This window comes from Dermacentor variabilis, chromosome 10 (assembly GCF_050947875.1).
Source record: "Dermacentor variabilis isolate Ectoservices chromosome 10, ASM5094787v1, whole genome shotgun sequence".
In the NCBI taxonomy this organism is placed as follows: domain Eukaryota; kingdom Metazoa; phylum Arthropoda; class Arachnida; order Ixodida; family Ixodidae; genus Dermacentor; species Dermacentor variabilis.
In genome coordinates this window covers 79,461,142-79,473,707 of record NC_134577.1, presented here as the reverse complement: position 1 = coordinate 79,473,707, position 12,566 = coordinate 79,461,142, and the positions used below count along the sequence as shown (strand labels likewise).

At 45.3% G+C, this 12,566-nt stretch overlaps 1 protein-coding gene across 28 annotated transcripts in view; it reads left to right on the top strand.

Annotated features, from left to right (window-relative positions):
* LOC142560704 (single-stranded DNA-binding protein 3-like) overlaps positions 1-12,566 on the top strand; it is a 102,955-nt gene that overhangs the window by 62,642 nt on the left and 27,747 nt on the right. For 25 of the 28 annotated variants that reach the window (XM_075672985.1, XM_075672976.1, XM_075672975.1 and 22 more), the window contains 7 exons: positions 2,004-2,075; positions 5,049-5,109; positions 6,214-6,243; positions 7,310-7,386; positions 7,856-7,929; positions 9,623-9,665; positions 11,158-11,196. In XM_075672985.1, coding sequence (XP_075529100.1) covers positions 2,004-2,075; positions 5,049-5,109; positions 6,214-6,243; positions 7,310-7,386; positions 7,856-7,929; positions 9,623-9,665; positions 11,158-11,196 — 396 coding nt within the window. Of the gene's footprint in view, positions 1-1,985; positions 2,076-5,048; positions 5,110-6,213; positions 6,244-7,309; positions 7,387-7,855; positions 7,930-9,622; positions 9,666-11,157; positions 11,197-12,566 lie in introns of all 28 variants that reach the window. The other 3 variants (XM_075672984.1, XM_075672977.1, XM_075672981.1) reach the window with 1 other exon arrangement.

Genomic DNA, 12,566 nt, shown 5'->3' with positions numbered 1-12,566 from the left:
TTAACCGTTTACATAGTCTTCTGGCCAGATGTTGGATTGTCAGGCCTCAGTGTACGCCTTGGAATAAGAGAGGGGTCATTGTTGGAGCCTCACTGCTGCCTTTGTTGCGAAGTTGTGAACTCTGATTGAGCAGAGTTTTCACATCCTGGCTAACCACTTGCAGCTGCCTTTGATGTTGCCTGTGCTGTGTTAGCGCCATGCATGAAGAATAGTAGAGTTGGCATGCGTTGTGCTTGGTCATTGTGAAAGTCGAGTGACGCAACAACTCAGTGACTCTCCTGCCTCTGAGCGAGCGCAAGGTCACAGGTTGGATGCCCAGCTGCGACAGCCGCCTTCTGTGTGCTTTGATTTGGAGACATAATTAACTCAAGGCAGTCAGAATTTATCCAAGGACTGCTGACAATGTTGTGATTGAGTAGTTGGTCGGTTTAGCTTGGTTCAGTGCTTGCGTTTTTGCTGTTTTTCTGCTAATCTTTATTGGGGTGTTGGCACAAGAGGTGTGCCAATCAGTCAGCCCCGTGTGACCGATGAAAACTCAGTGTCTACTTCTGTTGTCAAGAGTACATGTTTGTACATGTTTCCGGAATGTACAGATTATAAACAGTCTGTGTATGATCAGCAGGAAAGAAAATTGTATGTGTAGCAATAATACCTTCAACCGTAAAGTCTGTCGTAACATTTGTGGTGGTAATAGACGAGGGCTAGAGCAATACACGGAGTTGTAACTTTGTAAACGGGAACATCCCTTGGCAACTTCTATGTACAGTACACACTAGGACAAGGTACAAGGAAAAAAAATGGCACACAGACTGCCGTACATACATTCCTAATTTTCAGGCTGAGACAGTTATGTGCAAGGGATCGAAAAAGATTTGGCACCATATTGTAAAAAACACAGGAAGTGTGAACCGTACCAAAGGAAGTTCAGTTCAAGGATTTTTTTAGGAACAAGAAGTTTTTGAATGTGCCTCGTACGAGTGGTGCAGCCAGTAGTAAAATGCTGCTCCCACTGAACTTTCGTGGCCTTCTATTTCACTTTGCCCTCCCTACAGCACTTGAAGTTGTGCCACTGTATTGACGCAGATCATTACTTGTGTTGCTTTGCCCACCACTGCATTGACCTTTTGGTGTGAGCACGGTCTCCAAGATTGGCCCGCCCTGCAACCCTGACCTCGGAGGCATAGTATCGGCCCATAGCCACTAGGTGGCGCCACTACCTTGTTAGCCGTGAGATTTGTCCAATAAGTGGTGTCCACATTGGGACCTCTCCCCAGTGAAAATTCCCTCAGAGTAACGGAAACTAATCTTGAAGGCCACGCTTTTGTGCTCAGCAGGCACTGGAAAACTGTCATAGCCACCATGTTTTGAGCACCGCCCATTTGTGTCATATGCACTCCTCTAAAATGTGGCCGGTTGTCATAGTGTTTAGTGGTACGTAAAAATACACGCAAGGAGTGGCAGCGTTTCTAAGATATCGAAATGAAAGAAGGGAAGTCTGATCAGAAAGATTGTGATTACTTACTGCTAGATGTATGAGAATATTTCGCCTAAGGGTTTGAGAGAGCATACTGGTTATGAGGCAGATCTTCAGTACGATGTTGTGATGGGCTAGCTGGTTCAGCATGTTATTGTAGTGTGAAACATTGTTGGATTCTCTTGGTGGCTTGATTAGTTGTCTTTATGCAGTGTAATGCACTACAAGTACGTTTTGTAACAACTGAAACCAGTTATGCTTGGTGGCAAGGACTGTGTCCTTTAGCACTTGTCCGCTGCTGGTAATTCTTATAACATCGTAGATGCTTTAAAAAAAAAAAATAGAACTTAAGCGTTGTTTGCAGTTTGCCATTGCACAAGGTCTGCTTCTCCCTTAACATTATCAGTGGGAGTACTGCTTACATCAAATTTGTTTGGTTCTCTGCTCCTGTGGGGGCGAATGCCATTCGTGTCAATTTCCCGAACGACCAGTGCTGGAAGTGTCCTTTTAGAGGTCTGTTTTTTCGCAGCCATTCATGTCGCCACGGTACCCTGGTGGACCGAGGCCGGGCGTCCGGATGCCACAGCAGGTGGAGTTCAACGTGAGTGTGTTTTCAGTGCCTCGAGGACTTAGTGGCGTCCGATATGTTCTGTATGGTTCTTTTTTTTGTCTTTTTAAATTCCTGTCAGGAGTACAGGGACTTGTATAATGTTAGGCTTTCCTCAAAAAGCTTGTCATCCAGCCAGAGTTCTTTGAAGGTTTTGTGACAGATAGTGTGCCATATTAAGTGGTTAGCGGTGGTAAAGCAAGGTATGTCCCAGGCTGCTGCAGCATTCCTTGTCCCACCAATGGTGCATAATCGCTTCAGGCCTTCACCTTCCTGGGAACACCTCTCTCTTGTTTAAATAGTGTGTAATTTCTTATAAGACGAGCTACCTGGTGAATAACTACTGTATTTGCTCTCATAATAAATGCGCCCCCCACTTTACCAACAAAAAAAAGTGTGTTCTTTCTCTTCATTGCATAATGATGGCATACCAAGCTTGTGGCCGTGAAGTAGGAGATGCATGGTACGATTTGGCATCCGATACGGCGTCCGATGTGCCGGACGCCGTATCGCCATGCCGTAGCGCCACATCAGAAGCCTGAACACGCAAGGCACCTGATCAGACATTAAATTTTGGGGAAAAATATTTGGGAAAAAAAATCGAGCGATTACACAGATTCTTTTGGGGAAAGAATGTGTTCATTGTATGAATGAATTCGGTAGATCTGAACATGAAAAAGACGACCACCAAGGAATTGATGCATAAATTGGACAGAGGCTCACTGTTTATTTGAAATGTATGCAAATCTCCATGCAAGCACGTTATGCCAACAATCCAGTCATTGTCATTTATGCATAGTATCGTGTGCGCAGCCAATATTCATATTCAGTCTCATACATGGGCCTGGGAAGTACAAATGTCTGCCAGACCCTCTGAAAGTACCGCATACCAAAAAAGGAAAAAAATTAAAACAAAGCTTTTACAACTTGTTTACATAACTTGACTGTAGTCTTCTAATACAGGTCAGTGGTGTATTTAATACAGAGTATCAGATTGAGCATTATTTTAGAGCGTGAAGAATAATTTGACTTGTATTGAAATGTTACAATGACAAAAAGCCACCTTTACCACGACTGGAGGCTTGGTAGGCTAGAAAATGTGCAAAAACGAGAGACAGGTGTTGATACGCAAACCTGTCAACCTTAGAATTCGAAAAACACTACAGTGAAAAGAAAAAAAACAATACAACACTAAAATTTGGTGAAGTATACTGAAGCTTATTTAATTATTCATTATGTTTACTGTTTACTAAATATTCAGACTTTGTTCTGTAGGGCTGCTGTCAACAAGAATTCTGCTCGATATAGTCATAGCAACAATGATCTCTGCCACAGACTAGCAGAAACTGTTTAGTGGATGCAGTATTCATGTAACGGTTGTCAACGATTTGATTGTCGTTGTAGTACATTGGTTCTATCGGTTGATGTCGCTGCCGTGCAGGTACACCGGTATGCTCAATGGGTCAAAAAAATTGGGCCAGAAAATGTCACTTGGCGACTGTATTTGTCTCCTGTTCTGGAATTCTTTTCATACTAGACCATTCACAAATGAAAAAAAAAAATGGAATATTTGTGTCAGTACGACAGTAGCAAATAAACGCTAAAAAGTGGGGCATTTTTACGATAAAGTCATAAAACTTGGCAGGCATGGATGTGCCACCTTGACAAGTTCCTGCACCAGCTTGCCGTGGGACCATGGATTTTGACCTGCATTGTATGCTCAAAAAGTCAAAGAAGTGCGAGCGAAATAGTGTCTGCCACCTTGACCGTGAGCAGCTCTGGCTTGCACTGCCGTGGCTAATCTTAATAATGGTTAAATAATAATAATCTTAATAATAATCTTAAATAATGGTTCCTGTGGTTAATCTAGACGTCGCAAGTTTGGGACCAAGCTGGACTGCCTAGCTCCGCACAAAAGCAACTTTTCGGAAGCTGAAGCAGGCTAGTTCGTGCAAATGTATTTTTATACTTGAATAAAGGCCTTATTATGAGTTATTAAATAAAGATCAAAAAAGAAGACCCAGGAAAGTTGTTCGAGGGATGGTTCCACAATAGCTTAATTTGTAAAGCACCACGTGTTTTGATGCGAGGGATGTGGGTTCAGTCCCCACTTGTGGTGAGTATTTCTTCCTTTTTTTTATCTCTTGTAGTTTGCCTTTAGCTGATCATTTCTACATTTCAGTTAAGCACCGCAATTAACTTCCCCTGTGCTTCCTCTAGCTTCATATTCTTTTACTTGGTATGGTTCTGTTAACAAATTATAGAGCCCCTCAGATGCCCTCATTCTTCTCATTGATGGCCTACCTGGCAGCTTTTACGAATTTATAAAAAAATTCCCGATTTATCTATTGTTGTAATGGCCCTAGCATTTGTACGATTTCTTATTCACGTCAGATTTATGGCAAAACTGATTTCAATATGCTAACATTGCTAACAATACTAACAATCCTCTAGAGCCATATATTTTTGGACCCACTGGCCGCTCTGCTCCATGGAACCCGCTCCATAGAAGAAATGTACAATGCCAACAGAAAATTTAACTGCCTGTTACATGAATATTGCATAAATAGACTTCATGAATATTGCTGTCAGTATGTAAATACATTTAGTATTGTTTACCGAATTCCACCCCGTCCCTCTTCCCCCCTTTTTTTCCCTTTGATTAGCATTTTTGTGAATGTTTAGCTTGGCAGGTCTGTGAGAGGCAAAATAAAATGGCTTGTGTGTGTGGTTCAAGTTATTCAGATGATCAGAGTTCGGGCAGAGCTTTGCACGATGCCATCACTGTGCTATTTAGTGTGAATCCCTCATTTCCAATTACTTCACTCGCATTGTGCATTTAAAAAAACAAACTTCAACTTCCTTTGTGTCTTTGACATCTTTCTTTGCTGCTTTAGCATGACTACATTAAATGTGCATACCATTCTGCGTATAGGGCTCACTAGGCGTGCCGGCCTCTTTTTGCAGCCACCCGGTGGTGTTCCTGGTCAACCCATGATGCCAAATAGCATAGACCCAACCCGGCAAGGCAGGTTCATTTTCAGCACTCTGAAACGTTTGTGCTATGAGCAGATTCCCCCTCCCCTTTTTTGTTTTTTTCAAAAATGTGTTTGTTGTTACATTCTTTGTTGCTGTGGCTCAAAATTGGTTTAATATATCAACATAGTTTAAGCTAGTAATAATGTAAAAAAAACCCATTTATATTTGTTGATATCTCACCATGAAACTACCATAGTGTGCTCTACGAAATCTGTGCTCAAATGCTTTGTTGCCTTGTAAGATGCCAGAATAGTGTGAACATTATGTCCGCGTCAGTTGTCGTTGCTGTATGAATTACCATTGTCATTGGACAAGCTACCTGCTGCTTTATTCCCCCCCACCCCACCCGGGAAGCATCCACTTGTGTAAGGGGCACAGCTCTTATTTTGCAGGCCTGATATTTCTGTCTCGGCAGTCTTACAACACTAGGCAGTGCAGCCATGGACAGGATGCTTATTGAGGCTTTTTGCCTTGGTGAAAGTTGTGAATGGAGACGCTGAGGTTTTTAGCACAGAATACAACAGATGCTTCACAAAAAACTGCATGCACAGGTGCAAACTTGCAAGTGATGTTTCGGGGACACGAATAGCCTTCCCTTTCACATTCAAAGTTGCACTGCACTTGGTGCTTGTTGTAAACTCGGTCGCATTAAAAGGCGATGTAATTATTTCCTGCACTCTCGAGGAAGCGAGTCCTCGTGGTGTAATTACTGCGTTGACACCTATAAAAGTGAGACATACTTCGTGTCGGCGCTTCTGTGAACACCATGAATCAATCGAGGGGTGTAGTTTAAATGACGTTGCCGGGCTTCTGAGCACAATGCTATGGGACGAGTTTTTCAGAGGGCCACAGTATTTATGAAACAGATTGCGAAGGGCATCCGCAGTGCCGGCAACTCTGCAGATTCCTTTTGTGCCCTGAAATGTCGAGGACCCGCTGTTCTGAAACTGCCTAGTCACCAGAAGATGCTTAAAAGCCGGCTGTCATCCAGCAATTTGAGCTTTTCACTTTGAAAACAGTACTAGTTGCCGCTTTACAGTCCAGCGTTGTCAGCCGCTTCAGCTAAAAATCTTGCTTCTCCTGTTTGTTTCAGGTGACGGAGGAGAGTTTGCTGGATGGCAAGGTGCGTGCCTTTAGTAGTTGTTTTCACGCCTGGTTAGGGTAATGTGTTAGTGTGTATCATTGGGACATCTGCGATCACAGAGCGATGCATGCGTTTTGATTGTACATCGGACGAAAATGCTGCGAAAGCCTTTGGCTAAGAGATCGCTGTCTTAGACTAATTGCGGTGTGGCCTGGATGAGAATTGCTGTGCCTTACCTAGGAGGCACCCTCAGCTGTGTTGGCCTTGTGATGGTGCCCTCTCGTCAGTGTTCAGTGCAGTATATCTCTGGGCTGTATAGTTATTCAGTATACAGGACTTTGCTGACAAAGCGCCAGTTCACTATGAGATGTGCGAAATTACACACTTCTATGACCGCACTACTTAAGTAGCTTCCATGGAATTGCCTGCCAAGTACAAAACGGAGCGTAGAAGCGCTCTGCGGTCTCTGCGATGCAAGTTTTGCGATGTCTCGGCATTAAGTTGTCTCCTGCGACTTTTAAAATTCACCCGCAAGGCATTTAGCGCTGTAACCCTGTAAACATGGCAAGTTTCAGCAAAACTTTGTGCGACAGAGAGTGGGCGACGCAGCCTGGAATGAAACTTCCACTGCAGAGAGAGAGTCCCACTGTGTGTGGCTGCCGAGGCATGAAGCTGCGTTGGGAAGCTGCATCGGTGATTGCCTGCGTGAGCACGCAAACTTGCAAAACTCTAGAATGTGCAGCAATAGGACGGTGCATTGTACCACGTGTGGATCCAAGCGTTGGTTTAACCTCACGTGCAGGTTAGTCGTTTGCCGAGACCATTAACCATAATAGATTCGAGAGGCAGTTGAGGGGTTGTCACGCAGGTGTATTGTTAATTCTTTCTTTTTTTTTTGGTAGACATTTTATATCCTAGAAATGAATGCGGGTGGCTTTTGTTGTTTTTTCTGCTCTATTGCTAGTTTTTCTTGCGTGTTGACTTGGTGTACACACCGTGGTCTCCACAATAGAATGTAGGCCAGTGGCGCTAGCATTGTGTCCTGTGTGTTTTAGTCGCCGTCCCGTGTTAGCGCCGTCTCTTGACCATGCATGGCATCTTTCAGGGCCCCCGTCGATGAACCCCATGAACCCTCGAATGAACCCTCCACGGGGTCAGCCCCTCGGTCCCATGAACCCCGGGGTAAGTAGCGCATATCTTTCTGTGCCGGGTACGTTGCTCGAGTGTGTGGCAGGGTCTAGCGTGGGTTTCGCAGTGGGACCTTGCTTGGCTGCTATGCGACTGCGTTTGGTTGAGTTCACGATTCAAAAGGCATTGGGGGCTCAGGCACAAATTTCAAAAGGCAGGACTGTGGCTATCACTTCTTGTAATGAGCATTATACCATGATGTTACTGACAATAGTGTTGAAAGAACAATTTAAAAATTTGCACTGATTTGGTGTTTCCGATCAACTGTACATTTAATGTATGTCTACTAAGGAAAAGTGCAGTGGTGCAGTGAGAGAGGAAGAAAAAGTTTGAGAGAGGTGCTCGTTTATCTCTTGCGAAGCACAGTGCTTCAAAGAGTGTGAATGCTGGGAAAGGTAGTGCAGAGTTGTTGGCGTGTTACGTTGCGTATTGGCTGAAGTGTTCCCCTGGTGCTTTCCTGCAGAACTACGGAGGCATGAGGCCACCGCCCAACAGCACGATGGGTCCTGGAGGTCCCAACATGCCGCCCATGTCCATGTGAGCCGCTTTGCCATTTTGCCAGTCTCCTCGCACCTGTTGTTCGTGGCGGACGGGGGAACCTTGCAGCAGTGAGGTCTGGGCGTAACTCAAACCACAAGAGTCTCTTACAGAAATTGCTACAGGGAAGTCTGGGGCTAGTCTGGGGCTATAGGGAAGTCTATAGGGAGCTGCAAGCATGGCGGTTAATCAAGGCATGGCAGTGATGGGCTGTGCATGGGTTTACCCGGGTGTCGTCTTTCTGGCTTCTAACGGCATTATGACTCAGCAAATTGGTTGTCTTCGCCAGAGTATTGCTACAAGTGCAGCGATTTGCTATGAATACGCACGTGCACAGACTCTTACTGGCTCTTGTGCTTAAAAAATGGGATTGTGTTGAACTTTAGGTAAATGAAGCGTAATAAATAAAGCCCTCAAGAACGCCTAAAGTCACAAGTGCGAATATTAGACTAACTCGCATACTAACTGTGATTCCCATACTAGCTGAACGATCGCAGTGCCCGAGTTCCCTCTGGTAACCAGTTTCCACCGGGGCCTTTGAGATAAAACAAGTTTTTGTAGGAAACTTTCCAAAGCTCTCAAGCCTACCTAACCTCTTTACATCAAACTTGCCAGGAGACTGCCAGTCAGCTTGATGCAAAATTTTTTGGAAACTTTGACTTCTAAGATTTCAGGCTTTTAGTTCTTCCATTGAAAGCAACTTGTAATACCAGTGTACAAATGCTGATTGGCTGTGAGGTGAATGTCTTAATGTTGTGAACTCGCATGTCCATTGGCTGGTGCACACCATCGGCGGTGCTTTCGATCCCTTGCATGCCAACAGAAGCATGGTCCTCTACTGTGTATTGCTTAAACAGAAGGGCCAGGTGCTTGCAACTCTTCCAGCTAATTCGTTTGCTGATTTTAGCTCGAATTTTTGTGGACAGGTAGCATTTTGTGGGGAGTTTAGTTAAATTCCATGTTTCTAGACATTGCTTAGCAGTTCTGTTTGCAAGAAATCCAAGGTCATTTGTGCTGATGCCACTCGATACATGTTGATTCCGCTGCAACAGAATTCAGTGCCTTTTGCCCGTGTTCTGTTGCAGTGGAATAAAAAAAAATGTTTAGTCCCATCACTGTAGTTGACACACACTTCAGATATATGGTGGATGAAACTGGGTAAGCAGTGTCTGAAAACGTGGTATGTATTAAACCAAACTTGCCGAGAAATGCTACCTCTGTGCAAAATTAGAGTGCAAACAAACCAGCAGTTTAGTAGGAGGAGTTGTATACATCTTGCATTTCTCTTTATGCAGTGGTCAGTCGATTGGCCATCGCCGGGATCTGCGATGCGAACACCTCACATATGTTTTTTGGGGGTTTCTTAGCTTGGGGGGGGGGGGGGCACAACTTGGTGTGTAGCAGAAGTGGGACAAATCAATGCGCTGTACACGTCTTGGTGGACAGAAAGGCTTTTCGTTAGTTTTTTTCTGCTGCCATTGTGGTGGTGGCCATCCATGCTGCAGAGCCAACCTTTAGCTGTTTTGCGCAGCGTGGCATTCGATCTCTTAAGCTAGGTACGATTCTCGTTCTGTGTAGTCGCAACTCGTGTGTGTACTTCCTGCTGTTCTGACTGTGGGCTTCTTTGCTGCACCCGGTGCCGTGAGCTTCTTCTAGCGTGGTCACCAATTGCCTGCTCACTTTTCTCTTCCAGGCCTGGCCCTGGTGGAAGACCTTGGCAACCTAACGCCTCATCGGTGAGTACCCTTCTTATCACTCAAATCCTCACTTGCACCGGTTTGGTTCACACGGCAAGCTACCACCATTTACAGACACAGTTGAACCTTTACACAGTGGAGAGCTTTAGCTTACTGGTACGGTCTTACTGTTACCTATCAGGCTAAGTGGCTGCTTCTGCACAGAGTTTACCGCGCTCTGATAAGTTCGCCATTTAAGCAAGGCAGTGTCCAGGCTGCCCGCTTCAACCCTAATTCGCACGCCTTGCTTGCTTTCCATTGTGACGGCAAGAAATAAATGGCAAAATCGTCCATTGCTTAGTCTCGTCTCACGCAGAAGGCAAAGTAAGATTGTTGTTTTGTAGTTAGTTTTGACGTATAGGCCTAGAGGAATGGCACCGAGGTGGGAAAGCATGTAGATTTACATATGAGAGATGGCACTGCCGCATTTAGCGTTGGTCTACGTACTTCTTTTTCTCATACAGGTGTGATTTCTTTTAAAGGGCCCCTCACCAGGCTTAGACATTGCAGAGAGGCGAGAAGCAGGGTGTGTAGATCACGTGCTGGCAATCATGTTGGCAAAGTATCGAACTGCTGCACGGCGCGAAAAGAGCTAAAATTTTGCACAAGAGCCCACATGCTCTTCCTCTCGAAGGAGTCTCGGTTCCGGTCAAAGTGTCGAGGTCACATGCATGAATGCTTCTACGTCAGGCACATTGTCTGCGCCACCGCCAAGTATGGCGCATGACTTCCGTGAATTATCTAATACAGAACATGCATAACCACACACATTGCACAGCACAGCAAGAAGAGGGAAGAAAAGAAAGGCTGGGCTCGGTATGTTGACGTGACGCAGTTTGGTTATGGGAGGAGGAGGGAAAAGGAATGGGCGCTAGTGAGCACCAGTCGAGGCAAAGGGAGAGAGTGTATATCGCCAGTGAAGCTTGCCTCCTGGCAACAAGGGCTACACCACATTTAAATTCTGCCCACTTCCTCTAATATGGAACCGATTCGACGAACTTTTTGCAGTAAAATGCCATTCTGTATGACTCTTTAAAACTTCTAGCGTATAACTAAAATTTTCCGATTAGGTCTGGTGAGGGGCCCTTTGAGCCATGCAGGTAGACCGTGCGTCAGCATTTGCACGCATGGGTATCTGGTAAAATTTGTGCTCACTGGCAAGCAGTGGCTTGATGGCTGTGGGGGCCCTGCTGCCAAGCACGGCCAAGCACCCACCCTGTAGTATTACACAGAACTGTTAAACGACCTGTAGTCTACAAGAATTGAAAGTTGGGCAAGATTGTACGAATGCATGATTGGCCCAACAGTGCAAGAAAGACGGAAGATAGATCACGGAAAAAGCTCTATAGTCCTGTTATCTCTTTCTTTCCTTGTCCTGTTAGGCCAGTCGTGCACCCTGTGGTTGTAGAATTGTTTTTGGTTGATTGGCTCGGCTGCGCCACGATGCGCAGCTGTATTGACGCGGTGCTCTCGTTTCTCCCTTTCCGTGCAGATGAACTACTCTTCAGCGTCACCTGGCAGCCACTATGGGGTGAGTGCTGCCGGTTAACCCGGTCTATCCTCCGCTGGCTACCTCTGCACGGCAAACAGAAGTGCTCACCGCGCGCATTGCCGGTTGCACAAACGGGGCGTGCGTGCCAACTTTTTTCAAGTCCATTGGAAAGATTCCTTGCGGAACCCTTGTTGCAGGCAGAGCGGGTTTCAGAGTCGCGTGCGCATGGCATACGAAAAGGACGACGCCTATACCGACAGTCTGCTTCTGTGACATTTCAATTGCAGTTTGCTGCTTTCTGTGTTTCTTTCATCCGTGCTTTGAATTGCACATTGCAGGACAGTGAAGACGCTGGCAATTGTGTAAGCTGAAAATTGTGCAAGCTCTTGCACCTATTGCTCGGCTCGCAAAAAAAATTTAGACTCCTACCTGTGGAAGTGGTTGTAGGCCACACGGGAGTGACTACTGGTGGGGCGCATGTGACATGCTTTTGGGACAGCTGGTGCATATCAACACAGAGTAACTGCGCATGGGACAGAACGAAAGAGAACGAACGAACGAGCCGCTACTTGTTCAGCGCCTTGTTTGTTCTTCTCTTTTATTTTGTTCCATGCGTTGTTGCATTATTTAGCGTTATCGTGCATTGGCACATTTCACAGTACGGCCACGTGACATATTGGGGTGTAGTTTTCAACGCAGTAAAAGCCAGTTGACACAGAAATCTTCCTGTCTTCTATTTTTTATGTCCTTGTAAGAATGTTTCTTCCCCCACCCAAGCGTTGGAAGTGGCTCAGGCGCACATATTGTTGTTAGCCTCATCGAGGAGCAGCGGAAGGACGGTGACCAAGGAAATTGTTCATATTTTGAGAGGAAACTGCACAATCATTTTTACATGTGGGGATCTGAATGAAATTGATAGACGACTTTCATTTCTTATAAATTTCGAAAGATGAGGTGTAATGAGTATGGCAGATAAGTTTCGTGGAAGCCTACAAGATTGAGCAAGGTTCATGAAAGGGAACATAGTCATCCACCTGGCTGTAGCTGTAAGCTACAAAGGAAACCCCATAAGGGTTTCTCTGAAAAGAAGTTTTGCAGTTGAAGAAAAGTCCTTTGTAGCTTCCAGCTGCAGACTGGCGGACGACAGTTTTTCCGTTTTGGGTGCGATAAATAATGTCGCATGAATATCTGAAGGCATCGCAAGTGCCTACGACGTAAGCAGATAGAGATGCAGAAAGGAATGAGAAAAGATGCAGCGCTGACTAACAACTACTGTTAGTTATCTGATCAGTTATTAGTCAGCACCCTCATGCTGTACACACTTGCGCTGTCACATAAACTTGCTCGAGAAAACGTTCTGGATGTGTCTTCTGAAAACGCGAGCGCGACAGTTGGGAATGATCGCAGTG